This window comes from Prunus persica, chromosome G7 (assembly GCF_000346465.2).
Source record: "Prunus persica cultivar Lovell chromosome G7, Prunus_persica_NCBIv2, whole genome shotgun sequence".
Lineage (NCBI taxonomy): Eukaryota > Viridiplantae > Streptophyta > Magnoliopsida > Rosales > Rosaceae > Prunus > Prunus persica.
The window spans coordinates 22,168,139-22,194,466 of record NC_034015.1 but is presented as its reverse complement, the minus strand read 5'-3'; the positions used below and the strand labels follow the sequence as shown (position 1 = coordinate 22,194,466).

General features: G+C 37.4%; 7 protein-coding genes across 8 annotated transcripts; 4 read left to right on the top strand and 3 right to left on the bottom strand.

Annotated features, from left to right (window-relative positions):
• Nucleotides 91-3,106, top strand: LOC18769021 (4-hydroxy-tetrahydrodipicolinate reductase 2, chloroplastic). Its single transcript, XM_007202396.2, has 8 exons — nucleotides 91-442; nucleotides 583-820; nucleotides 951-1,084; nucleotides 1,178-1,252; nucleotides 1,800-1,901; nucleotides 2,132-2,241; nucleotides 2,334-2,421; nucleotides 2,784-3,106. Exons 1-8 carry the CDS (start codon nucleotides 206-208, stop codon nucleotides 2,850-2,852), a joined length of 1,053 nt encoding a protein of 350 aa, XP_007202458.2. The 5' UTR covers nucleotides 91-205; the 3' UTR covers nucleotides 2,853-3,106.
• Nucleotides 3,720-8,226, top strand: LOC18769393 (poly(ADP-ribose) glycohydrolase 1). 2 transcript variants are annotated; one of them, XM_007201880.2, is made up of 11 exons: nucleotides 3,720-4,026; nucleotides 4,323-4,520; nucleotides 5,102-5,205; nucleotides 5,436-5,640; nucleotides 5,775-5,879; nucleotides 6,026-6,144; nucleotides 6,426-6,569; nucleotides 7,034-7,178; nucleotides 7,400-7,594; nucleotides 7,757-7,819; nucleotides 7,925-8,226. In XM_007201880.2, exons 1-11 carry the CDS (start codon nucleotides 3,778-3,780, stop codon nucleotides 7,925-7,927), a joined length of 1,530 nt encoding a protein of 509 aa, XP_007201942.1. In that variant the 5' UTR covers nucleotides 3,720-3,777; the 3' UTR covers nucleotides 7,928-8,226. The 2 variants fall into 2 exon arrangements, with proteins under 2 accessions (XP_007201942.1, XP_020423682.1); XM_020568093.1 differs by having other exon boundaries at nucleotides 3,759-4,026; nucleotides 7,928-8,226.
• Nucleotides 9,721-11,883, top strand: LOC18770492. The gene is made up of 5 exons (XM_007202257.2): nucleotides 9,721-9,923; nucleotides 10,177-10,909; nucleotides 11,199-11,280; nucleotides 11,371-11,482; nucleotides 11,568-11,883. Exons 2-5 carry the CDS (start codon nucleotides 10,203-10,205, stop codon nucleotides 11,699-11,701), a joined length of 1,035 nt encoding a protein of 344 aa, XP_007202319.1. The 5' UTR covers nucleotides 9,721-9,923; nucleotides 10,177-10,202; the 3' UTR covers nucleotides 11,702-11,883.
• Nucleotides 11,808-13,276, bottom strand: LOC18770557. Its single transcript, XM_007203397.2, has 2 exons — nucleotides 12,686-13,276; nucleotides 11,808-12,385 (listed from the first exon to the last, which is right to left on the bottom strand). The coding sequence occupies exons 1-2, from the start codon at nucleotides 13,024-13,026 to the stop codon at nucleotides 12,049-12,051; spliced, it is 678 nt and encodes a 225-aa protein (XP_007203459.1). The 5' UTR covers nucleotides 13,027-13,276; the 3' UTR covers nucleotides 11,808-12,048.
• LOC18771874 lies at nucleotides 15,518-16,561 on the bottom strand. The gene has a single exon (XM_007203462.2). It carries the CDS (start codon nucleotides 16,395-16,397, stop codon nucleotides 15,930-15,932), a length of 468 nt encoding a protein of 155 aa, XP_007203524.1. The 5' UTR covers nucleotides 16,398-16,561; the 3' UTR covers nucleotides 15,518-15,929.
• LOC18771709 lies at nucleotides 18,291-20,680 on the bottom strand. The gene has a single exon (XM_020567755.1). The coding sequence runs from the start codon at nucleotides 20,510-20,512 to the stop codon at nucleotides 18,497-18,499; it is 2,016 nt and encodes a 671-aa protein (XP_020423344.1). The 5' UTR covers nucleotides 20,513-20,680; the 3' UTR covers nucleotides 18,291-18,496.
• Nucleotides 20,843-25,491, top strand: LOC18770842 (probable uridine nucleosidase 2). Its single transcript, XM_020569430.1, has 9 exons — nucleotides 20,843-21,128; nucleotides 21,791-21,906; nucleotides 22,071-22,130; nucleotides 22,791-22,976; nucleotides 23,058-23,162; nucleotides 23,517-23,613; nucleotides 24,437-24,544; nucleotides 24,636-24,771; nucleotides 25,026-25,491. The coding sequence occupies exons 1-9, from the start codon at nucleotides 21,077-21,079 to the stop codon at nucleotides 25,132-25,134; spliced, it is 969 nt and encodes a 322-aa protein (XP_020425019.1). The 5' UTR covers nucleotides 20,843-21,076; the 3' UTR covers nucleotides 25,135-25,491.

The following is a 26,328-nucleotide window of genomic DNA, read 5'->3' as shown; positions in this document are numbered from 1 at the left end:
CGCGTTTCAAACCTCTTTCAATCTCCCTCCCTCTTTGTTTAATCTCAGCCATTGGATTGTATTTATGATACAAATATTTAACCCGATGGCTGCGATTATTTCAAAAAAGAGACGAAAACAAAGCGATGCGCTGTGTCTGACTCTCAGTTTGGTTTCTAAAACCCTAACCTCAAAGAAGCTGTGGCATTCAGACTCCGTACGTACGATGGCGTTGATGCTTAAAGTCCCAGCCAATTGCATCGTTGTTCAGCAACCTAAGCGGGCATTCTTGGGTGGAGCTGGAACCAGTAGATTGGGTGCTATTAGTACCAATCGGAAGCAAAGAGTTTCATCATCATCATCATCAGCTATCAGTATGATCCCAAAGATGTCAATTTCAGCCATTCCTAACCAACGTGATGACAAGTCTATGTCCAAGAACAAGATTGACATTCCTATCATGGTAATGCTAAATCTAGGTTTGAGCTGAAATATATTTCATCTTTTTCTAGTAGCGACATTGCTTGCTGCTTTGATAATTTGAACGCTTGTAACTGCATATGCGAAATGCCTTTAGTTCTTCGTGTTCATTTTGTCCAACAGGTAAACGGATGTAGTGGCAAAATGGGGAAGGCCATTATCCAAGCAGCAGACTCTGCAGGACTCGGAGTGGTTCCCGTATCATTTGGCTCTGCTGAGGAATCTGGGCAAACAGTCCAAGTCGGTGCAACCGAGATTGTGGTGCATGGTCCTTCTGAACGAGAAAGCACCCTTGCATCCCTTCTTGAGAAATATCCCAATTTGATTGTGGTCGACTTCACTGTGCCTTCTGCAGTAAATGGTAAATATCGTAGGTTTGAAACTCTATTTTGACTTTCCATTGATGCTGCAAACAGCAAATGGTAAATTTTCTAGGTGACTTTATTTCTTGATTCTTTTGGATCTTTTTTTTTTTTTCCTCTCATATTCAGATAATGCAGAGCTGTATGGCAAAGTTGGAGTTCCCTTTGTGATGGGAACAACCGGTGGAGATAGGGATCAGTTGTATAAAACTGTAGAAGACTCAAAAGTCTATGCTGTAATTTCCCCACAAATGGGAAAACAGGTGATCAGATTTTGTATCTCAATGGTTTCTAATATTGTTTACTACTGTGAGGGCTTTGCCTTCCATATCCTAATATTCGTTTTGTATGATTAGGTTGTGGCATTTCTTGCGGCCATGGAAATTATGGCTGAGCAATTTCCTGGAGCTTTCTCTGGGTATTCCCTACAGGTGCTTCACTTTTTTCTTAGAATTTGGTACAAATGCAAAATATAGAATAAGAGATAGTCTAATTATTTGACAAAAGTCATATTTCAGTATGCTATTGACGTTCATTTCTCTGGTTTGTTATATTTTTCTTTTTGTTCATAACGAGTATTTATCTTATATCCTTCCTACCTATAGCAATTGTTTTTTTTTTCTTTTCCAAATGAATTATTAATGAAGAAAACGACAACTTTCATATATCAATTAAAACTTTCATTTATTTATTTATTTTGGTATCTTTTTATTCACAGTAAATACGTTTGTCCAGTAGAACTCCAGTAGTTAGTGTTCATGTTCATGTTTTTTTTCAGTGGTACGTTTTTCTGTTTTGGGCTTCTGTGTGCTTATGCCTTCCTGCGAGTTGCATAAACTAATCTTGCAACTGTTTGCACTTTATTTATCATTAATATCTTTCAAAACGGCAGAATGTTATAAATTTTCAAGGTGCTTATTTTCTATTTGTTCTATTCATATTGGATGATGTGGCTGATTCATCTTTTTAAAATTTTAGGTGATGGAATCCCATCAATCAAGTAAAGTTGACACATCTGGAACTGCTAAGGCTGTTATTTCTTGCTTCCAGAAGTTGGGCGTGTGCTTTGATATGGAACAGGCATGCTAAGGATACATGGTTAATTATAGCTTTGGATAATTAGAAATGGTTAACTGCAGCATCTCTTTTCCTCACCCTTTTCCCCTGCTTCCCTCCTTTTTTGTGTGTCTATTAGAATCTATTCAATGGGTTCAGTCCCCATACATGCAGTACCAAACAAACTTAGAGAGTTTTCTTATCATGCCTCATCTTTTAATATTTCTTCTTCAATCTTTTGACAATTTTGTCAGATCCAATTGATCCGGGATACCCAGCAACAGATAGAGATGGTGGGAGTTCCAGAGGAGCATTTGTCTGGTCATGCATTTCATATGTATCATCTTACTTCACCTGATCAAACGTAATAAGAAATATCCTCGCTCTCTCTGTCTCAATTTATTATGCGTATGTAGTTTTCATTTTATTGCATTGACTTAATTTTCCTCTCTGCAGAGTTTCTTTTGAGTTTCAGCATAATGTTTGTGGTAGATCAATATATGCAGAGGGTACAGTTGATGCTGTAATTTTCCTTGCTAAGAAGGTGATGAAGATTTTCCATCCCTCTTTTGCTTTACTACTTGTTACAGTGCTTATGATGGTTTATAAATCAAAGTATCTTTGGTGTAATTCAGCTGTCATTGCCATCCGTTTGCATTTACCTTTTTTCTGTAACATCTCATTGTTCTAGAATAATGAAATTTCAGTCTTAGAAAGTATAATATGTTAAAAAGTAATTTTATTTCTGGGAAAAAGATTGGTTAAATTCAGATTCAAATGATCCTATCTGATTGGAATAGCAATCGATTATTTGGCAGGAATATTGTTAACAAACATTTGGTTAGTTGTTATTGTACTCATAGGACTATGCACTCCTTCACTTTCTGATATGAAATATTAATGCAGGTTCATTCAGGGGCAGACAAGCGGATATACAATATGATGGATGTCCTGCGAGAGGGTAATATGCGATGATAGTTGACTATGTACGAAGGGTGTTGTCGGTATTAGTGTATTAATTAGCTTAGAATAATTAGATTATGGTTTAGGAAGATAGGGACATAAGTTTTGGACTAGTAGTTTCAAATTTTTTTTCTTCCTGTTATTACTTCCCTTGCTGTTTGTGTTTGGGAAAACTTTGGGAGCTTGAAAATTTTGTATTTTGTTGAAGGAAATACAAATATACAAGTATTTCAATTAGAAATAATATTTGTTAGAGATGCAGCTTATATTGGCCTTTGTAGTTGGATTGGGTGTGGGATGAATCATGAATGCTTGGGCTTGCTTCAATTCAATTGATGGCATTCTTGCCTTGCTTTGGTTTGTGAAGCTTGGAAAACTGCTGGGCATATTAGCCGTTTAGCTAAGCAGTGAGAGGTTTAATTAAGGGGTGCACATTTCTTTCTTGTTCCTGCAATTTGCAAACAGGTGGGTGTTTTAGTTGGAGCTCAGATGAGCCGCCGACATAAAGTTGGCAGAAGCGTGCTACTTAGGCACGCACACATTTCCAATACCTGCTTGAGCTTTACCAAACCCTAAATAAATAAAATAAGGTTTAGTTCAAATTTAAGACCAACACAAGTCACCAGCCTCCAGCTCCTCCATACCGCCTCCCTCATGCATAGCTAACCACTCTCTCTCTCTCTCTCTCCCTCTCTCTCTCTGAACGTGATTTTATATTAAGTCCACTTTGTAATTGGTAATTGGTATTGGCCCAACCCAAACCAACGGCCCTAATTCTTGTGTAATTAGTAGTTTTTGGGTCCAAGGAGTCCATCTCGTCAAAAGCTGTAAAGTTGCCGTCAAATAACACGTGGACTTCCAACGACAAAACGTGTAAATTTAAGTATCCAGCAATAGAAGTGCTTCCCCAACGGACAACGGCAGAGAGAGAGGGAGAATGGAAGGCAGGGAAGACCTGAAGTCGATATTAGAGTATTTGCCGGTGGTGGTGCGGACATGGAGTCTGTTCTGGCCGTCCCAAGTGGTGGAGGCTCTCAAGGCGTTGGCGAGAGGTCCTGAGCACAGTGGGGTCCATTCTGGGGAGCTGCTATTCTCAGCCATTTCGGACCTCAGGTGCTCTCTTTCTCTCTCCTCTCACCCTTTGCCTCCTTCCGCCCCACACGGCTACGCCCTCTTCTTCGACGAGGTCATCCACCATTCACTCAATTTTGTACCCCTTTTTTTTCTTTTTTTCTTCTTTTCAATATTTACTTTTTACAAGTATCCGATAATCGTTTAAATTAAATGTTTTTCGTTGAGTTGAGTTGTGACTTTTCATTGAGGTATAGAAATAGAATTGAATTGCAATATAGTCTGTCTGTGTATAGAAGATGTTGATAGCGTAGGTATACATGATATCATCATCATCAGTTAAGGCAAGACATTAAGAGTTAAAACGGTATTATCCATTCCATAGCATCTGAACGAAAGGTGTTAGTGCAGCTCATGTCTAGGGCTGAAGCAAGGAAATGGTTTGGAGAGGTTGTCCCGGCATTGGCAAATTTGCTTTTGCGGTTGCCCTCCCTGTTAGAATTGCACTATCAAAACGCCGACGCCCTTATTAATGGAGGCAGAGATGGAGTCAAAACTGGTCTTCGTCTACTGCATTCACAAGAAGCAGGAATCGTGTTCCTCAGCCAGGTATCTATATCCTTCATGAATCTTTGCTTTTTTATCTTTCGCTCCCATATGCCCGGACAACCATAACCACTCACACACATCACAGCATGGTTTGAATCATAACTTATACTAAGAGGCATCGGTACTTGAAATTTTCTCTTTTTTGTTTTTAATGTCATACAACCTGGTGCGGCAGAAACTGAACATGCATAGTAAAATGAGTAGCATTTTCTATTGGAATAAGGAAAAAAAAAAAGAAAAAGAATGTAACAGAACTTCGGAAAAATTGTAAATTATTTATTTATTTTATTGTTATGCAGACATTTCGTGTCCGATCTCTGCCAATGCAAAGGTTTATCTTCTATATAGATCTATACTCACATTTGAGTTTAAGTGGTCTTATCTAGAGAAAATCAAGTGATTATTTCTTTTTTCATTATTTCGGAGACTAATTCAAATATCTCTTATGATTTTGTGGTATGTTTGATGCTTGTTTTCTGTCATATGCTAAAAACTAGTTCTGAATACTTCTTTCTTTACTTTGTTAGAACTTCTTTTATTTGCGGTATTACTTTGCTGATTATTGTCTATGTTCTTTTCAGGAACTAATTAGTGCTCTTCTTGGGTGCTCTTTATTTTGTTTGTTCCCAATCAATAATAGAGGTGCCAAACATCTTCCAACGATCAACTTCGACCATTTGTTTACGTATGTGACCTTTGCTTTCTTATGCGTCACTGGTATCCTTTATTCTTTTTTCTTTTTTTGTCACAGATGTTTGTCTATAAATACTGGGTTTGGGGTTTCCAATTTTATGCTAGATATCTCGCCATAATATTTTAAGAGATATCCTGTCACCCATTTCGTATACAGCATCACTAGATATCTACTTCTGTTATTTTACTTAAATATACTTACCACTTGAAGTGTATTTTCAGGACTTTATATGACAGTTATAATGAAAAACAGGAGAATAAGATAAGGTGTATTATACACTATTTTGAAAGGATAAGTTTCCATATGCCTAAGGGTTATGTCTCATTTGAGCGGAAAGTACTTCCTCTGGAACATGGTCCTCTAAGCATTTCTTACCCCAAGGCTAGTTTCTGGAGCAATTCAGCCATTCCTCTCTGCCGTTTTGAGGTATTACATGACTAGCTGTGTTACATAATAAGCCTCTAGTTACATGCAGATGAATTGGTTTCCCCTTTTTATTTTCCTAATTCAGTTTAGCAATAGAAAATAACTTGTTAACAAGTCTTTTCATATCATTCTAGGTTCACAGTTCAGGCTTTATAGAAAATCAATCAAGTGGAGCTCTTGAAGTCGACTTTGCAAACAAGTATATAGGAGGTGGTGTTCTTCATAGGGGCTGTGTACAGGTGTGATTCATTATATATTTTATCTATGTTTGCATTCTGGCTATTTTAAACTATATTTTTATTTGTTTTACCTTTTCTTGAATCACGCAGGCCATGATCTAACTGCAGAAGCACCTAATTTTATTTGTTATTATCGTCTCACGTAGGAAGAGATCCGTTTCATGATCAATCCTGAATTAATTGCTAGCATGCTGTTCATGCCTTCCATGGCAGATAATGAGGCTATAGAAATTATTGGTGCAGAAAGGTTTTCAAATTATACAGGGTGAGTACTGATAGCCTATTGTTTGCTTATTTCTTTGTATCAGAAAATATTAATGTATATGTTTTTCTTAGAGAAGTTGAGCATATGTTGTTCATACATGCATGTGTGGAGACATATAATGACTCAAATTTGGTTCTTTCTTAAACTTTATGTATGCATTAATTGTATGAGATGGCAGGGGATTTTCTAAGTATTAACTTAAATATCTAAACTTCACTTATTTAACTTGGTTACTATTGCTATTGATTTCCGAATGTGTTACCATCTTTTAAGTTGTGTAGGTATGCTTCTTCCTTTCGTTTTTCTGGTGACTATGTGGACAAAAGGGATACAGACTCTCTTAGAAGACGTAAAATCAGAATTATTGCAATAGATGCGTTATGCAGCCCAGGGATGAGACAGTACAAACAAAAGTTACTCCTCCGGTATGTATATTTTACTTCAGCGCACACATATTACTAGAAACATATGGAATTCAATGGAGAATAAGACAATATAATTCAAACTACTACATAGAATGGGGTTTCCATGCAGTTTTGATCTTTTGAACAGTCTTACTTCCAGAACAGAAATCCATGATCTATCTAGTCAAAGACTTTTTTCATTGTTTTATTATAATATGTTCCCTGTAACTTCCAGGAAGGCTTCAAGCATAAACTGAAATTCCCATTAAATCCAAATTACTATTATTGGAAACTCTTCACAGGAAAAGAGTAGCACACCTAAACCGTGGTTTTCTTTTTTTGTTCTAATTCCAAATCCTTGCCTTAAATTTCTCGGTGATGTTTGAATATGTTGGATCATTATCCCAATTGTGTAGATTTCAGATCCTTCATATAACATTTTCTTAATCCGAAATTTGATCTCTCCTACTTGTCGGTTCCTACAGGGAGAATAATAAGGCATTCTGTGGTTTTTTTCATCAATCAAAATATCAGCAGTACAAGAGATTGTTTAGAGAGAGCGGGTGTTCTGGAATTCAGCCTCATTCAGATGTTAAAGACTCCAATGACGTATTCAGTAATAATCTTTTGGTATGAGTTTTCTATCAGTTTCATCTTGGTTTGTGCGTGTGTGTGTGTGTTAGTTAGGGGATGCTCTACATTTAGAAATGATATTGCATTACTAACTTTAGCTGAGTTCCTAATGTAGGATTTTTTTTTTTGAAGTTTATGTTTGGTTTAGCAGCGTCCAAACTTGCTCTTTCCACTTTGAAATTTGTTTGTTTTGAATTTTTACATTTGCTTTTCTATAGAGTCATGGAGCTAGCATAACTTCTGTTGAAACGTGTGGAGGAAAATCTGTACACAAAGTGATCAGAGATTCTGAGGAGATCCTGTCTCTTGATAATGAGGATGATGTTGGGATTGCAACTGGGAATTGGGGATGTGGTGCTTTTGGAGGAGACCCTGAAGTGAAGACCATAATTCAGTGGCTTGCTGCCTCTCAGGTAGTTTTATCTTAAGCCTTCAAAAAGCAATTAAATGGGATTCTGTGTCATCTTTAGCTTACTCAGACAATTTTCACTAGGATTCTATGTCTCTGTGTGTAAATAAATATAACAAAGGATCAGTGACACAAAATGACTATTATCTGGGTGCATTTGTTTCAGGCACTAAGACCTTTCATTTCGTACTACACATTTGGCATGAAGGCATTGCAAAACCTAGACCAGGTATGTAATTTTCATTGGCTCCACACCCAACTCATGCTAAGCCTTTATTCCTATGTATAGCTTTTTTCTTTTTTCTTTTTATTAATTTTTTCACTTTGTCTGAAGTAGGTAACTCAATGGATACTGTCACATGAATGGACAGTTGGTGATCTCTGGAATTTGCTGGTGGAGTACTCATTGCAGAGATTGAAGGGAGAGACTAATGATGGATTCTTTACTTGGCTCCTTCCATCTCTACTTTACCCATGATACTGAGATGTTGGATTTGCCTATAATGTCTTAAAACTTGCTGCTTGTATTGGCTTGTTGATCTAGTTATTTATGTAGAACGTTGCATTTTTGGCTTTTTGCTTTTGTGGTTGTTTGCCTGGTTTCCTAGTGGTTGATATGCATAATGCCTTTCTTTCTTTGCATTTTAGGGTAGGCTGTGACAGATCGTTTTCATGGCGAATGCATCGTAATGACTAATGAGGGTGCGTGAGTTTGGCGAAGGGTATAGAAGGTTTTGTCGCATATTCGCTGTCACCCTTAGTCAAGAACATAATAGGACGTCTCCCCCATCCCCATTGTTTCATAGAGACAAAGAGGGAGACGATAAGAATTAAATCAATATAAAATGGTAAAGATGGGACAGAGAAAAAAATGTGGTATGATTCGTGCAAGGACCCAAAGACAATGGCATCATCAATTTAGTTGTCAGATTAATAAAAAAATTGTACGTGGCTTGTAGTTTAAGTGATTAAAATCACTTAAATAAGTAATATGATTAATAAATATGATACCAATAGCACAACTCATAAAATTATAATAAAAACTTTATTGATTCTTTCTTTTTTGTTCTAATGATTGATTCTTATAAATGCTAAGGTGAAGGTTAACTATGATTAGTTAATAAGAGCATCTACAATCATGCTTCCTATTTTCTAGTTAAAATTTGATTAAAAACACAAGTTATTTTAGGTGCTCTCTATAAAAGTTGAACTTTAATCATACTCTCTAGTTTAGGGAGTCATAAATACAAATATTATTTTTTAATTAAATTTGATTGGTCCATCTCTTTAAAAAAAATATAAAAAAATAGTTAGTATTAATTAAAAATCTATATATATAAAGCAAAAGGCAGAGAATGGTGAAACATTCAAAATACCAAAAAATGTCCATGGTTAATGCAAATATTAAGAATTAAAATTATTAATTAAATGAGGATAATATAGTAAATTCACACTTTTCATATTAAAAAAAATTAAAATTAAAATCAGATAATGGATCCTATTTTTATGGAACACAACTACTCATTATTTTTTTAATTCTAAAATAAATTTAAATTTTATAAAAAAAAATATTTAAAAAAATAAAATTAAAATCAGATAATGGATCCTATTTTTATGGAACACAACTACTCATTATTTTTTTAATTCTAAAATAAATTTAAATTTTATAATTAAAAAAAAAGCCTCTCGCAAGCGCGGAAGCGCGTGCTGAGAGGCTAGTTTAAACTATGCATAAAACAAAACAGCATTAAATTATAGGGAGCCACTAAGAGTCATTTCTCTCTCCTCAGATTTAAGAACTCCTAGAGGTCTTTCTATTTTAAAAAATAGATAGGGAGTATGGTTGGAGTTGCATTTTTCCAATTCATCCTTAAAAATTGTCTAGAAAAGTAATTTAGAAAGTTTATTGTAGATCCTCTAAGGCATATGTTATGCTTTAAGAATGGTGATGGTCTACACTCGAATTAAGGTGGTGAGAAAAATGAGGAGGCCTAAAGTGGCCGTAGGAATAAAAAAAAGTAGGAAGAGGGCGTAAACCCAAACTGGCTGAAAAGTCGAAAGCGGAGGCCCAAATAAAGTTGCAGCTCATCTCATGGGCTATTTTATTTTAAACATCCATCTTCACTGCTCACTTTTCCGACGGAGCTTTTTTCCCCTTTGGTTAACAGTAACCATCCACGTTGCCTTATCTTTGCGGGCACTGCTTTGGCATATGGGGTTTTAGGCTCTTAGTTGCTGCTGGGCTGGGGTTTGGTTTCTGATGCCAAGCTCATCTCATCTGTGTCAAAATAGGAAAGAAAGAAGACGAAGGAACATCATCATATACTTACCAGGTTAGTCAGCTTTTTCTTGTTATTTTTCTTCTTCAATTCCCTTTCTTACAGAGATGGAATGAATTGATTGGATATGTACCATGTGAATTGTAATGGAGACGACTGACTGAGGACAGAAGAGAGAACTCTCTGAATGAATTAAACTTGTGTTTTGTCTGCCGTATAAGTATATGCATTTTGATTCTCTAGCTGCCATTTACTGTGTGAACCATTACATTACTAGTTACTAGTTACCAATTGTTTGCTTTTTCAGATATCTGCAAGTAATTGTGTGTTGAAATGGCTCTACAACATACCCTGAGGCTTCCATATCTCATCTCGTCACCAAAACAGAACAAATTCATAGTACCCCTTTCATTAGCTTCTTTAGGTCCTCAGTCTCAAGACATTCGAGCTAACAGAATATGGATGAAGAACACCAGTGTACCAACACATGGTGGTGGTAGCTCCAAAGTAACTAGATTGTGTGCTTCTAAAACTGTTGAGAAGGTCGGCTCCGATGAAGAAAAGGGAGAGCCGTTTAAGCCGTTTAATGACTCTGATAAGGAGGACGAACCTTGTTTAGGTGACAAAGATGATCCCTATTTGATGGGTTCTGAAGAGAGACGCGAGTGGAGAAGCAAAATTAGACAAGTTTTAGATACCAACCCTGATGTTGAGGAGGAGTTAGACCCTATTGAAAGGACGAAGAAGGTGCAACAACTTCTGGCCAATTATCCTCTTGTTGTGGAGGAGGATGATCCAGAATGGCCTGACGACGCGGATGGGCGTGGTTTCAAGTTGGATCAATTCTTTGACAAGATTACTATCAAGAATAATACGGCAAGAAAGGATGACAATGATAATGATGATAGCGACAATGAAATAGTGTGGCAGGATGATAATTACATTCGTCCCATTAAAGATGTAGTAACTGCAGAATGGGAAGAGGCTGTTTTCAAGGACATCAGCCCTTTAATCATTCTTGTACATAATCGCTATAAAAGGTTTGCTTTTCCTTTTTCTTCTTCTTTTTTATTTATTTCTTGCTATGTTACCTTATCCTTGTTAACATTTATGATTTCAGCACCTTGTTTCCAAATTATAGTTCTTTATTACGAAGTTAGGATATTCAAAGAGGCCTCCAACCAACCAATGGTTGTTGATGTCATCTGACAGTTCCAATCCCGGACACTGCCCAATTTGGAACTCTTTCATGACACTGTATTTATGTTATATTTGCTATGAGAAAATTGTTTATCATATTTTTCTTATTAGAAAATTTTCCTTCTTCAGGCCAAAAGAAAATGAAAAGATTCGGAATGAACTGGAGAAGGCTGTACACATCATATGGAACTGCAAGCTACCTTCACCAAGAGTAAGGCTACAGCCTACCGTATGATTTCTTTAGTACCTTTCCCCACTTTATTGGTCATTATTACTAATATTTGTTTTTCGTATTTAACAGTGTATTGCAGTTGATGCTGTTACTGAGCATGATTTGGTATCTGCTCTCAAAGTGTCTGTCTTCCCCGAGATCATCTTCACTAAGGCTGGGAAGATTTTATATCGTGAGAAAGGTAATTTTTATTTAGAGAATGTGCATCTGATTCTTGCCTCTGATTTGCAGCATGTTTTCAGCTCCTTTTTTTTTAATCTGTTCAGCAATTCGAAGTGGAGATGAGTTGTCAAAAGTGATGGCCTTCTTTTACTACGGAGCAGCCAGACCACCTTGCTTGAATGGCATTGGAGATAGGCAGGAACCGATTCCATATGTCTCTGCCAATGTCCAACCATGATATTGTGATGAATAGTTTGTACTTTGCATGGGGTTGGTGCTAAACTGTAATATTCCAGGGTTGTTGGTAAATTCTTCCTCCTAACAGTTATTAAGGCTAAGCCACATAGTTTGGAACTTCTATAATATTTTATTACAGGAAATAGCATTGTGTGTCAATATATCTCACATATTACAAATTCATATTTACTCTTACACCACAAATTTAAGGATTTGGACCCTAATACCCTGTGATGGAAATGATTTAGTTTTGCTATGAGTATAGCAATCGCACAGACACACACATATGTACCACATTATTTTGAATTGTGAGAGCTTTGAGTTTAGGCTCTTTTAAAACATAATTCATCACTCATTGTGAACACCGCAACAACAGAAGGCTTTGTGGTAATGAAAGCGGAAGGCAAACAGCTGGTACGGGTTTGAGCCATCAAACTTGCACTCAGCCACACCTACAGTTCGTTTCTTTGTGTTGCCTCCAAATACAGTGAGGCATTTTCCTGTACTGTGAGAGACCCAGAAGCGGAACTCGCGGTGATTTAGTTTCTTGGGTGGATTAAATGATTTCCAGTCAGCCTCTGCCAAGTTTTTTAGCAAGCTCAACAACCGAAGGCTAACCTTCCCATGCTTGTCCACAGTGAGGTAAGTTTGTCCACCTGAACATTTGTCCATGTAGTTGCTAAACCTGGGGAGCACACAACGAAAAAGAGCATATGCTTTATGGACTTTTCAGTCACAATGGAGTGTCATCTATCTAGTTTGATATTAAAGTCGTTTGATATAGTATTACAGCCTGAGATCAAATCACTTTCATTAGGTATGGGAATGTACAGAGAAAAGAAAGTGCTACCAGGTTGAGAGCCTCCTTGAGGCATTAGGTAATCGTTTATCTATATATTATAATCCCATGCTCTTCTTTTGTTTAATTTTTTTTTTCGGCCTTAGTTTCAGAGAACACATTAAGCGCAAAAATAGGATCACTCACCTGTGATAACCAGAAGCTGAACCAGAAGTAGATTTCCAGCCAAAATAAGCATTTAGTTTTGCTGATTGGCCACCTTTGATATCTGGCACTGAGTAAATTCCTTTGTCATTCAAGTCCACATAGTCAGACTGTAAAGCACCAGCAATAAGAGTGTCATCAAATGCTGTCATATGGGGGTAGGCTTCACTTGCAGGGCATTTACTTGAATCACATTTGGAGCACTGGCTGCAAAGCCGCTTACTCTTCAAATCTGGGGCATCATTTGCTGCATAGGCATTAGGTATTACGAGGACGAGAAGCAGGCAGAGAGAAAGGCAATGCCAATGCCTATCCATGCCCATGCTTGTGGGCTTGTAGGCTTGTAGCTTGTGTTACTTGCCTCCCTTTCTCTCACTCTCTATCTTTCTATAGATAAGAATTGTTGGTAATTCCTGAGAAGAGATTGACATGGTTATATACGCTTTCTTGTTCTTGATGTTATCAGATCCCTTTGTATTAATATGATTAATGGAATTTAACTTGCGGATTCCTTATGTTGTCAAGACAATAGCTGGTGATGGGTTGGCCTTTTTTCTTAATGGTCGTTGTGAAAACTGGACACCAAGTTTTGTTTGCATTCCTTGTTCTGTTTGCACCCTGATTGTCTCGAAAAGAAGGCAAGTTGGGCACAAATGAAATTATATATCTTCACAGTAGATTCTTTTCTTTCTTTTCCCATCCCCATTAGTGAATATATGTATTGGGCAAAGGGGGCGGCCGGCTGATCATTCTCATTCTCATGGCAGGCTCAATAATTTAATGACATAAATTAACCTGTTAACATTGTTTGACATTTTACTGTCCAAGAAAGTACAGTGTTCGGACATACACACGCATACGATGCTTTCCTATAACCGGCCTATTAGACCTCCGCACCTCTGCGACTGACTTTTTGTAAGAGTGCTTTGATGTTCTGTTAGTCATATTTGGAATTGTTGATGCTTAAAAATGGTCTGACACTTCTGGGCGCAACTTAGTGATGTTGTCAGTTTCAGTCTAGCATGAGCTTTGGTAGAGCATCTGCAAGACAAGCGCTCGGTAAGCTCTTTGGCACTAGTGTGGTATTGGTCGAAGGCTCTCCAATGCTTAATTTAGGATAAGTATGGAGAAAATAGTAATCTGGACAGAGTAATGACAGGATTGCCAGATGTCGCAGTTACCTCATTTTTGGGACTTATGCCCTTTTTTTTTTTTTATAGACTTCAAGATGTGTGCATCTTGAGTGAAACTTCGATGTGGGACTGTGGACATTGTCTGAGGAGGCTCCACGTGTACTTGTGAGAAACACCTAAATGGAATGAGTCTTTTGTCGCAATTGGCAATCATGGGTGCCGATGGCTCTTCCTGCCAATGGTGCTCATGTAAGACGCAGTCGACCACGGCTTTTTAGTGGGTCATCTTCTTGGATCCCTTCTTTTCACGTGTGGTCTTCTGATTGTTCGGTCAAATACGGTGTAAATAGGGCTGAACTTTGCATTTTTTTTAAAACAACATGATACTTATATTTTTATGATAAATACATAATTTATAATAGTAATTGTTCTATATATACGTATCATATAATTGACCGTGTAAAATAAGACTGTAAAGTAGTCATTCTACACTACTTTTATTTTCTTTTTGTCTCACTTTACAAATGCAATTTCTAAAAGCACCCCCTCCTCTAATAAAATGAAACTAAAAAAATAAAAATATCGGAGAAGTGCGTAATGATTAGTTTGGCAAATTTATTTATTTATGTAGAGTCTTACATCTTGTCTTTTTGACATATTATATACCACACTCAAATTCACCTCTTATTTATTCATACCTCCTACTACTATAATTTTGGTGCTTGTGTCATTTTAGTCTTCTATTTGATTCATTTAGCAATCCCCAAGTTTATTGAAGAAAAAAAATATATATCTTGGAACGACAATCTAATATCATTGCCTAAGCCTTGCCCCCTTTAATGAATCCAAGTTCTGACAATCATATTCCAGGGGGTCCAACTCCCATTCCTACCAACCACCAAAAGCTCAAAGTTTATTCTCAAGTATATTCTCCTGTAAGGGAGGGGAATGATACTGGGCATATTCCTTTTTATATATATAACATAATAATAATAATAATAATAATAATAATTCGTGTACGATACTGGTGGTATGGTATCTGACTTGAACCCGTCTCGGATAATATATCAGTTGAGAAGCAGAACTTGAATCCACTGAAAGCTCAAAGTTTGGTAAAAAACAGTTGCAGTTGCAGGTTTGCAGCAGTGAATATGTTTGTTTATGGTCATCTACTTATTCTGCTTCAGTATTTTTGTACAATTAATATATGACATAATGATTAGATGACCATCAACAAACACATTCATGAATCATGATATATCTATATGCTTGCAATGCAATCTCAGATCTCTGTCTGTGCTGGTGGTCTTACCTTCTCTCAGTCTCAGAGTTTGTTTAAGTTTTGGATGAATCAGTTCATGTCTTTCTTCTTATACAAATTCCTGCTGCTTCTTTTTCTGTTTTTCTGTTTTTCTGTTTTTCTTTTTCTTTTTCCTTCCAATAGAATAGAAGGATTGATACATAATTCCAAAACTCCTTGATTTTGTTTTTCCTTCTCTCAACAACAAAACCTTTGATTGATATATTCAGTACCATATCTGCATTCGACCATTGACTGACCAAAGTTTGCCAATTTCCAGTTTCTAGAGTCATATGAAACGAGTTTAATTTGTATGGATGGATTAATGTTCCATCATCATAAATCATAAATCATAAATCATAATTCATAATTCATAATTCATAATTGATGACCATTGACCGGCCAGGCTTCATCAATAATTAATTAATAAATTTCTGTGATCAAGTGATCAGCTGTGTAAGACTGGAATATCAATCACCTTACCATATGTAATGTAAGGTCCACATTTAACAGATAATCATCCTACAAAGTTAGAAATAAAATACAAAATCCTAATTAAGCTTGGTCTCTGATTCATTATTGGAGGCAGGCAGGCCTGAGGCCAGCATCACAACATTTCTTTTAGATTTGCATTTGGCAGATGGAGAAATTATGAAAGCAGAGAAACAGAGGCAATGGAGGAACAGAGTGCAGAGGTATTAATTACAACATTAAGTTAACTATGCTAGATAATCAAAATATTATCTATTAATTGTAGTGCAGGCAGGTGGTAGTATACGTTGTTAATCAGCTCTTAGCTAGGCACCACACCACAAGTCATGCATGAGAAGATTCGTCGATGGCTCCGAAACCGGACAAGTTGCTTTGGAGGAGCAGAAACAGAAACAGAAACAGAAACAGAAACAGATTTGTGTCGTCGGTGTTGAATTACTTGACCATTGATTATGTTGTTTGTGGACGATGATGACTTGTGCTCCACGGGGGCAGATACTGTAGAAAACCCACCATTGTTGTTTACATTAAATATGGTGTCGAGACTTGGACGACGATGATGATCATGAGGAGTGGAAGAAGCAGCAGGAGGAGGTGGTGGCACATAGACGTAATTAGTTTGATTAGGATCAATGTAGAAGTCGGCGATGTTGTAATTAGTTTGAGCTGCTGATGCTGATGATGATAATGATGATGAGAGGCTGCTGTATTGGCGGCGAGTTCTGTTCCTCTTCATTGCCTTGTACACCATTGGAATCAGACCTTCCATTGATTGATCTTAATTAATGTAATGATGAAGATATATTACCAAGCAGAGCAGCAAGAATTTGCAATATATACATAAATATATATATATATATATATTGAACAAGGAAGAAAAAGTTATTCTACTATTCTATTATAAATGAAAGTCTCCCCTTGCCAGCCACCCAGCCTTTTTGTTCTACTTTTTGGTTGGTTTGGTCCCTATTGGTCATTTGGTTAGTTTTTGACATGCATCATTTCATCAGCCATCATTCAACTGCATCATCAAATTTATATATAAATATACAAGGGACATCAACACACACCATTGGAATGGAATGGAATGCAAGTCCAACACGCCATTTTTTTTTTGACTTTAACTAACAGGGAAACTAATCAAATGCCGCCCCCTACCTCCACCAGGCCAACTAATAATATCATCCAATCCAATCCAATTCAAAGTCTCATAGTGTGACTCAGCATATGCAAAATCAATCTTGAAATTCGATTAAATAAGAAACACATCATCATCTTCATCTTCTTGTTTATTTTTGGGTTTTATCTAAGTATAAATGAAATAAAGAATTGCAATTAAGAAGCATATCTGGTTTTTGCTTACTTGGTCAAGCTTTGCTAAGGATTGTCCAACCATTTGGCATATGACATTTGACATTTGGCCCATGGCCATGTCAAATTAAAATTCAAAGCTTATCTACTTGCCCAGTTCCTCCGACCTTTGCCAATGATCGCCAGTTAGATTTCTTCTCTGGATGAATCCTTATCAAAATCTATCAGCAACTGCAAGAAATAGACACAAACTTAAAAACTCAGTCGCGCACACACACACACACACACCAGCTTTTCAACTTTCCAACTGAGCTAGTCCACTATACCATTACTGTCCATCCATGCACATGGGACATTCCCTCTACTCTAATGACTTCAACTGTTTATGTAATGATCATAATAATTAATAAGTTCGATTAATTCTAGCCTAAGTCAAAATTAATCATCCTTCGCATATAGTAAATACCATATACGAAATCTAGCAGGCAGCAGCAGCCGTACGTCTTAAATTAATGTTGAGTGAAGCAGCTGAACAGAGTCGGCAATGCGTGGTTGGTGGAATGAATATTTGACAAAGTGGTGTCCCTTCTCTTGGCCTCCTCGTTCACCTAATCCTCTTGGGAAATTTCCATGAGCTTCAATTCATTAATATACAAAACTATGAGCTACAAAATGCATACTACTAGGCCAATGGAGTTTAGCTGCGGTGGTTTGGCAGCATCTTTCCCCCCAACTGGCACCCGGGTTCGAAACTCCATATGTAACCAAAAATAATAATGCATGCTATTAGGAAGATTATTAGTTAGTTCGTCTCTTCCTAAATACATTAACATCGTTGTCCAAGTTACCCTTTTCTTTGACCCTCCAGGTGCTTATTAATATTAGGTGTCTACTTTTGTTCTTTTCTTTCATTTTTCACATTTAATCTTGTTCATGGCATTAACTAATCTATTCCCAACTAATGATCTATAAAATGTCCAATCTGCACCTAAATTATTTATATATTCTTCCAATTTGCGATATGTTATTCTAAACAGAGTTTTCATCCAACATTCTAGGGGTAGGCTAACTTACAAGAAGTTCCCTCTTATGCCTACCGGTTCAGGGTACCAACCAAGGGGCAGAATCAAATTTATGACTGGAACCCCATATCACAAGTCAACGGCTTCCTCATACTGGTATTATGGCATTTTCACCAGTTACAATCACTTTCAATCCGCATTTGAGGTATCCATGCTCACCCACCTCTTATTACTGCCAAATGAATAATGATGTGGGTAAATTCGTTCACATGACAACGGAGATAGAAGTTCCTTGTTCCTATCCTTGACCGACTGCTGAAGAGTTTATGTAACAATTCTTAAGTTTCCTAAAAAAACCTTACACATGCATTTCATGTAAAATATCTCAATTGAATGGGAATTTATATGATACACAACTGAAACTAAACTACGGAAAGAATAGGATACAACAGTGGTCCTTTAACCGGGTAAAAAAAAAACCACTTTGGATCAAGGATTGCCAGACTTGCTCTAATATGATTGCAAGACTAACTAGTTATACATGGAACAACTCGTTCTTGTAGCAGAGAGTCCAATCTGAATCCCCTGAAGCAAGCAGGCCACCTCCATCAGTGCTTATGGACTCAGCACACACGCATGATGACTGAGAAGGAAAGCCGCCTTCAACTTTCCCCGCTCCTGCTTCATCATCCAACAGTTCACCAGATCGAGAATTATAACTTAAAATCTGATCTTTCCCAACATTGATATTGAGTTCAGGACTCTGACAAGTTTTTTTTAAGCGATCACTGCTGCAGCCATTGATATCTTCCTCTTCGTCTGACAAACACCTGCAGCAATCATATTCATCCATATCGTAGATACGACTCACTAACCCTTCTCTCCATGATATCCTCATCTCGGATTGTGACACATTTTCTGGTGTAGAGTTGGAAAGCCAGGAAGCCCGATCATCCAAAACTTTCTGAAATCGACTGATTGAATTGCAAGTTGTAGTTAGACAGTCAAACTGGAAACTTGAATCAATCTGATCCTCAACTAATACATTACTGTTTGGGGACAAGCTTGCCATCCGAATAGCTTCAGCCACTGAACTGAGTTCAGAATCAAAGTAGTGTTTCCTTTGATTGTCCATACTTGAGTGTGATAGAGGAGTACGAATAACATTTTCACTACCCAGTGAAACCATAGAGAATGGAGAATTATCGCCGCCATAATCATAACGGTATTTTCTTTCGTCTTTCAAGGTTAGAGCCTCGCAACCAGGTGTGCAAGGGGGAGACGACAAAACAGGATCGGTATTTAAGGGCTCTAACACTTCTTGATAGCTTGGAAAAATTGAAGTACTCCTCCGGCTACAGTTAGTAGTACTTCCCACATTAGTATTGTTGCATATATCTAAAGAAAATCCATGATGACCTGAGATTGAAAATGGAGAATAAAGATTGACAGACTCTACAGAATTCTGAAAACTTTTTTCAGAATGCTCCTTGTGATCCTCATCCTCCTCATTACACGGTGATAACAGCCAATGCATTGAAGCTTCAGTAGGTAAAGGAACCATGGGAGCATCAAAATTGCCAAAAACTCCTTTTCCAGTTTCATCATCATCACCATCGTCATCATCATCCTCAAAACTGCCTAAAGCCTTCCCTCTACTGAAACCTGAATCATTCTCTTCTACATTGAGAATTCCTCTAGGTCTGCACTTCCTCTTGTCAGTGATCCCAGAAAGAACATGGCCAGTAGCATAACAAGCACGTGTGGCTGTTGACACCGCAGACGATCCACATTGTATCTCTGGAGATACAGAGGCCTGAACTGGTGGAGTTCTACTATCACTTTTGCTAGAATTCTGTTGCAAATCCTCATCCTTAACAGTTTTGGAGTCCAAACCCAACCCTGTCACTATCTTACTCAAAGGTGTAAAATTTTCATCAATACCACATGATTTGAGCTCAGTGGGCTGACCGGCATTACCAACCACCCTGACAATATCTTCCACCACAGACCCAGATTCGAACTTACTCCGGGAATTTCCATTTGAGTTTAAAACTGAGCAAGTTTTCATCTTTTGTCCATTTCTAGAACTGGGTTTGTTCCCGGACTGCCACTGGTACAAACAAGAAGAATTATTCTTAAATTTGTGCGCATTCCGGGATGTGAGTTTCTCTGGGTTTTCCAAAGCATTGCATTTGGACCGGTTGTCCTTAGATTTTGATGGCCTTGAAGGCTTTACAACAGGAGCCGATTTAGGGGTTTTGGACAGTGTTTTAGGCCTACAAATAGGAGTTTTTGAATTAGAAGAAGAAGAAGAATGAGAGAGAAAGAACCTGAGGCAACCTCGAGGGGCTTCGACAGAGATAGAAGAAGAAGCCTCGCTGCCATTGTTGCTATTGCTAATGGTGCTGCTGGTATTGAGATCCTGTAATGGATTTCGAGGGCTCTGTTCCTTTTTCTTCTTCTTCTTGTTCGCCGTCACCGGTGCCGGAGACGGAGACGGAGCTGGAGAGGGTTTCTTGGCGAGTTTTGACGACAACGATCGGTTCATATCGTATGAAGGCCTCACTCTGCGTGTGTGTGAGCGAGTGTTAAGCAAGGGAAACAGCAGATCTGAAAAGGAAATGATTTCAAAATCTAACGGAGGGAGAGAGGGTAAGGGGGAAGGTCATCATTGTTTTATCAACATACCCATTATTTTCAGATATATTTTCTGAAATGCCATCACTTCTCAAGTGGGGCCGTGGTCCCTCATAGCCGTTAATAGCTAGCAAAACGAGCATATGGGATCAGCGTCAGCTTTTGTGCGGTTTGTTTGTTTGTTTGTTTTAGCTTTTTATTTTAGGAGGGGACAACTGCAGCAGTGCGGTTGTTTAGAATAATAAGAACTTTTTCTCAGTCTCTCTCACACTCACAGTTTCTTTTTCTCTTTTTCCAACTCACAGTTTCTTTTCTGGTACAAATAATCAATCAATCAAACAGTGCATCATCTGCATCTGCATCTTCATCTTCATCAGCGGGCCAGGCCAGAGGCAGAGGCAGTAGCAGCGAGCGAGCGTCCTTAATAAGTAGTTGAGTCTTTTTTTTCCTTTTGACTGTTTGACAGTCGTCGACAATGGCAGTGACTGAACCCAAGAAGATCATCATTGACACCGACCCTGGCATCGGTAATAATTCCTTCACATTTTCACTTTCTCGCAAATCCTATCTCATAATAATCTCATCTTTCTTCCAACACTATTCCAATTCTGGACCTTTATTACCAACATCTATAAATTAATTCAAGCTTCAAGCTTTCATGGATTGCCGTGGCCCCTGCTCCATGTTGCCATGTAGGTACTAATGGATCCGTCAGATTTCAATTACGTGGATCAATGCTCGTTCTGCTTCTCCCTAATTAATTAATCAGCATCTGGAATTTTTTTTAATTAATCAGTAAAGGAGCCAACTTTGGCTATCTCCACTTCGGTCACCACCAACAATACCTTTCAAATTTGCTTGCGATTGAACTAATATCAATCCGGGTATTGAATAGGCCTAGGACATCCATGATCCATCCCTGGGAAATTTTCAAGTTGGGATGCCAATGCCACCAATTTCACTTCTTTTCTTTTCTTAAAACAACAACTTAAGAAGATCAAGATTCTGATAAATCTAGGACTTTTTCTTCATAATCACTTGGGACTCAGGAACCCAATGCTGCTGCAGAGCCGTCAATTTCTGCTTCAGGCCAATGCACTTTCCTGTGCAATTTTACATTATTGGCAACCAAATGGAGGATTCTGCTTTTGTGTATGTTTTTAGTAATACCGTTGCGTTATGCATGCAGATGATGCCATGGCCATCTTTGTGGCATTACAATCCCCGGAGGTGGAAGTGATTGGACTTACTACCATATATGGAAACGTTTATACGACTCTGGCCACAAGAAATGCCTTGCATTTGGTACACTTACTGCCCGTTTGTGTTTTGTTCTGCGTACTATATGTTGACCTTCATCTCCTTTTCCTTGTATATTCTAGGCATTGGATTAGGCATTTCATTCATTGTTTGCGTTGCTCATTAAAAAATAATTATACCCTGTCTTTTTGTTTTCGTATTTGGTTTAGTTGGAGGTTGCAGGGAGAACTGATATTCCTGTGGCTGAAGGATCTCATGTCACAATAACTGTAAGTTCTCATCCTATTTGGTTTTCTTCACTTATTCTTCAAGTTTGTATATATGTTCCGTCAGTTTCATAACTTCTACCAGAGATTTTCTTCTTGTCTTCCTCCTATTGTTCTGTGTCCCGACCTCTTTTTTTCTTTTTATAGTGTCTTCATTTTTAATGTGCTCCTGTGTGATAAAAGTTAAAACCAGCACTGAATGGTGATTATAAATTAGTTAACTCGTCTGTTTTTATTTATTTATATTTTTATGGTTTTTAACAAACAATGATATTTAGCAGTTAGAAAGTCTGACATGTCCTTTCATAAGAAATTGTATATAGGAAGCCAATTGGAAATGCATCTATAAACCAATTTGAAATATTTTTCTTATATATTGACTAAAATATAGTTACACACACGGCGTAATCTACCTGTATATGTATCATTTATGCACATTGTGTAAATGAATGAAGGGATAACCTGAGATCACTGTTTGCAGATTTAGTAAGAAATTTCCTATCCATTTCCTTTGGCAGCTGTTTTTCAGCTTTATTTCTTGCATTAAAATCACTTACCAACTGAGCCTCAATTAGCAAGCCTTACTATGTTCTTGCTTATAGACAAGCTGAAGTATGATTAAAATCCATAACTCATCAATCATTTCATCTTTTCCATGAAAAGAAAGGAACAAAACTTCGTATTGCTGATTTTGTTCATGGTGCGGATGGACTTGGCAACCAAAATTTCCCCCCACCGAAAGGAAAGCCAATTGAACAGTCAGCAGCAGCTTTTCTGGTTGAACAAGCAAACCTTTACCCTGGAAAAGTCACTGTGGTAGCATTGGGCCCACTTACAAATATTGCACTGGTCAGATTCTTGATGCATTGCATGCTTTTGTGTTGTGCCAATTATTCTTAATCTTTTGTAACAGAGTATCCATTGATACAGGCTACTCAACTAGAACCTGCATTTGCAAAGAACATTGGGCAGATTGTTCTTCTTGGTGGTGCTTTTGCAGTCAATGGGAATGTGAATCCAGCAGCAGAGGCCAACGTAAGCTGCTTAAACTATATACATATATTTACACACACATTTCAGATTCAAAATTTTCAAGACTTCAGCTCGAGTTTATGCATGTAACTAGCTTTGAAACTAGCTTTGAATTCAGTTGATTATCTGTCCAGTTCCTGCTTACTTATTGGGTTTATTTGTTATTGTGGAATACCATTAGTTCCAAATCAGCTACAACCTTTTCATTTTTCTATTGTATATCAGCCAGACTAATATTTTGATTGGGCTATTCATCTCCCACCTGAACTTAAGCTTTGGAAGTTTCTATGGCAATATCTTCAAGATCTACTTAAATAGATGTTGATAATAATGTCCTTGGATGCAATCCGTGAACAGATATTTGGGGATCCAGATGCTGCAGATATAGTATTTACAAGTGGAGCAGATATTTTGGGTGTGGGGATAAATGTTACCCATCAAGTTGTATTGACAGGTACTATATTGGGAAATTTTTATTCTACATTGTTATTGACGTTTGATGAAAAACATACATACTTATCAAAGAAATGCCTTCTAATAATACATATACTCCATATTTGTGATCTCAAAGTAGTATCCTACAAATTCATTGTAGAGAGCCTAACTCTGCGTGTCTTCTAAATGTAATAAACTTTTTGCTTCTTTTATTGTCCTATAAATTGTATCCTGAAAAACCTATTTTTCTTACCCATGGGCCATGACCATCTGCATTAATATCCTCGGAGGTTTTTATTCAATTTTTGAATCATTGGACCAATCATTATATGTTGTCCTCCTCAAGAAACGGATTTCTCATAGGTATTGTTTCTTGTAGCAGTATCAAAGAAGCTATCTGAACTCAACATGCCATATCCCAAATAATAGTTGGTGCTGGACAATGTCTTTAAGAAGCCATGTTTGTTTTTATGTTTCTTTTACCTATTTTTGAAATGAAATAATACTAATACTAAGATCTGATTTCTGAAAAGCGTAGCCTTTGTGAACACTTTTGTCACAGAGGCTTTAGGAGTTCAATTAGCCTTCATGCAAAAACTTCCACACAATCTACTTCCTTTTTTAGTTCATCAGGAAATCTTAAAATACAATTGTTGGACTCCTGTTGTGTGCCAAATCGGTAATTTATCTGGAAACTGTGGTGGCATTTATGAAATCAGTATGTTTGAAATGGCCAGTGGATAAATAAAATTCTTGTATGAAAACTTCATGCTTGATTGTAATTATTACATAAATCATCATACTTTCTGCATGATATTTTACTTTCATTCTGACCCATGAAGATGCTGATCGGGAAAAGTTGGCAAGGTCAAATGGAAAATTTGCTCAGTACTTGTGCAAAGTTTTAGATGTGTACTTCTCCTACCATCGTGATGCCTATAGCACAAAAGGTTAGTTTACTGAAGTGTTGATGCATCTCAAAGCAGTGGAATAACGATGATTGTAGACATTATATTGATGGTGGATTTAATCTTGGTGTAGGAGTTTACCTTCATGATCCCACAACACTTCTTGCAGCTGTTAATCCTTCACTCATCACTTACACAGAGGGTGTTGTTAGAGTACAGACAAACGGCATCACAAGAGGACTCACAATTTTGTACAACAAACAGAAAAGGTAGGGGGCCCTTGTTTACCACGATGAGATGTCAAAAAGCACAGATGATACAGTACTTTTAAGAAGTTTTTAATTCAAAAAGGCAAAAGATGAAAACTTTTTGAATTCTTCTGCATGCATGGAATGGAATGCTTGTTCGCTGTTGATAATGGAAATATTGAGTTCATGGCAGATTTGCATGTGTTGTTAGAAGACCCCACCCGAGTTCCAAATGTAGTTTTGGTGGGTCGTGATCTCTTTTTTACTTTGGTTAGGTTTGGTGAAGTGACGGAGTGGTCTGATAAACCCACGGTGAAGGTTGCAGTGACGGTTGATGCTCCCGCAGTAGTCAACTTGGTTATGGAACGCCTCATGGACTCTTGATGAATTGAACTAGTGCTGATGAAATTAATGCACTTTGATGATTGAACAAATGTTGGCATCCATTTCATTTTCTTTACAGGAAAACAAACAAACATGGTTGACCATGCTCACGGCATCTGGTTTTGGATGTTGCCTGCTGCTGCTGCATTGCATATAATACATTACCATCTTCATGTGCACAATAATAATAACCATTTACAGAGAATAAAATTGTTTGTTTGTATTGTAGTCTCTTCTGGGGTGAGGGTGGCAATAATCAATGATGATGTGGTAACAGTTTTGTTGTGGCAACTTGCAAGCATTGTATATTTTATTGATGATTATTACGGCAATTAAAATTGTTTTCACTTTTTTTCTTCTTCCTTTGCAAATTGCAATTAATAATGATGAGGTTGGTTGGTTCTTCTCATGAAATCCCATGATGCATATGAGAAGAGCGCAACTGGATATTTCTTGAGAATATACATGGGCCAGAACCAGTACAAGGGTGCATTCCAGGGACCCAACCCATTTGTCTAATGTCCTAACGACCCAAACCCTTTTGAATTTCTCTTTTTATATATACAGTAATGAGTGTCTGGAAGTTTCGAGCCCAAGAATATTTTTTGTAAAAAAAAAAAAAAAAAACAATAAAAGAGAAGCGATACAGAAAAGAGGCATCAGGGGGAAGAAGAACGTACGTTAAAGATACGACAGAGAGACGAGAAGCGGTGATCAAATGAGGCATATTGCAGTTGCAGTGCAACAGACAGTGTGCCAAGTAGAATAGAATGCAGATGATGGAATAGGATAGGATCGGATCCTTCATATTGGAATGGGCATTTGGGCCCCATGTCCATCAATTAATTAACTAACCGATTCTTGTAAGCATAGTCTGAAATATCGATAATATTTCGGTTTTTTTGAATCACGGATATTTCGGAACATATCCATGTACATATCGTATAAATATCGACGATAATATCGGAAAATATCGATGTCGATAATTTCGCTCACATTTCAACAATATTTTGTCAAAATATCGGTGTAATATCGCTAAAATATCGAAAATATCGAAAATATCGATGTGAAGGAAAAAAAAAAGGGAAAAAGGGGAGAAAAAAGCACAAAGGGGATATGAACCCCCCCCCCCCCCCCAACTCCATCATTTGCGTTCTATTCTACTTGGCACACTGTCTGTTGCACTGTAACTGC

Bases quoted from the DNA above. Each gene is read 5' to 3' on its own strand.
- LOC18770557 (XM_007203397.2), bottom strand. From the start codon at position 13,026: ATGGGCATGGATAGGCATTGGCATTGCCTTTCTCTCTGCCTGCTTCTC. The intron at 12,386-12,685 runs GTGAGTGATCCT...TGTGCTCCCCAG, and splicing joins TCAGCTTCTGGTTATCACAG to GTTTAGCAACTACATGGACA.
- LOC18770842 (XM_020569430.1), top strand. From the start codon at position 21,077: ATGGCAGTGACTGAACCCAAGAAGATCATCATTGACACCGACCCTGGC. The intron at 21,129-21,790 runs GTAATAATTCCT...TTATGCATGCAG, and splicing joins TGACACCGACCCTGGCATCG to ATGATGCCATGGCCATCTTT. The intron at 24,545-24,635 runs GTTAGTTTACTG...ATCTTGGTGTAG, and splicing joins TGATGCCTATAGCACAAAAG to GAGTTTACCTTCATGATCCC.
- LOC18769393 (XM_020568093.1), top strand. From the start codon at position 3,778: ATGGAAGGCAGGGAAGACCTGAAGTCGATATTAGAGTATTTGCCGGTG. The intron at 5,206-5,435 runs GTATGTGACCTT...GTGTATTTTCAG, and splicing joins AACTTCGACCATTTGTTTAC to GACTTTATATGACAGTTATA. The intron at 5,880-6,025 runs GTGTGATTCATT...CGTCTCACGTAG, and splicing joins TTCATAGGGGCTGTGTACAG to GAAGAGATCCGTTTCATGAT.
- LOC18771709 (XM_020567755.1), bottom strand. From the start codon at position 20,512: ATGAACCGATCGTTGTCGTCAAAACTCGCCAAGAAACCCTCTCCAGCT.
- LOC18771874 (XM_007203462.2), bottom strand. From the start codon at position 16,397: ATGGAAGGTCTGATTCCAATGGTGTACAAGGCAATGAAGAGGAACAGA.
- LOC18770492 (XM_007202257.2), top strand. From the start codon at position 10,203: ATGGCTCTACAACATACCCTGAGGCTTCCATATCTCATCTCGTCACCA. The intron at 10,910-11,198 runs GTTTGCTTTTCC...TTCCTTCTTCAG, and splicing joins GTACATAATCGCTATAAAAG to GCCAAAAGAAAATGAAAAGA. The intron at 11,281-11,370 runs GTAAGGCTACAG...CGTATTTAACAG, and splicing joins GCAAGCTACCTTCACCAAGA to TGTATTGCAGTTGATGCTGT.
- LOC18769021 (XM_007202396.2), top strand. From the start codon at position 206: ATGGCGTTGATGCTTAAAGTCCCAGCCAATTGCATCGTTGTTCAGCAA. The intron at 443-582 runs GTAATGCTAAAT...TTTGTCCAACAG, and splicing joins AGATTGACATTCCTATCATG to GTAAACGGATGTAGTGGCAA. The intron at 2,422-2,783 runs GTGATGAAGATT...ATATTAATGCAG, and splicing joins TAATTTTCCTTGCTAAGAAG to GTTCATTCAGGGGCAGACAA.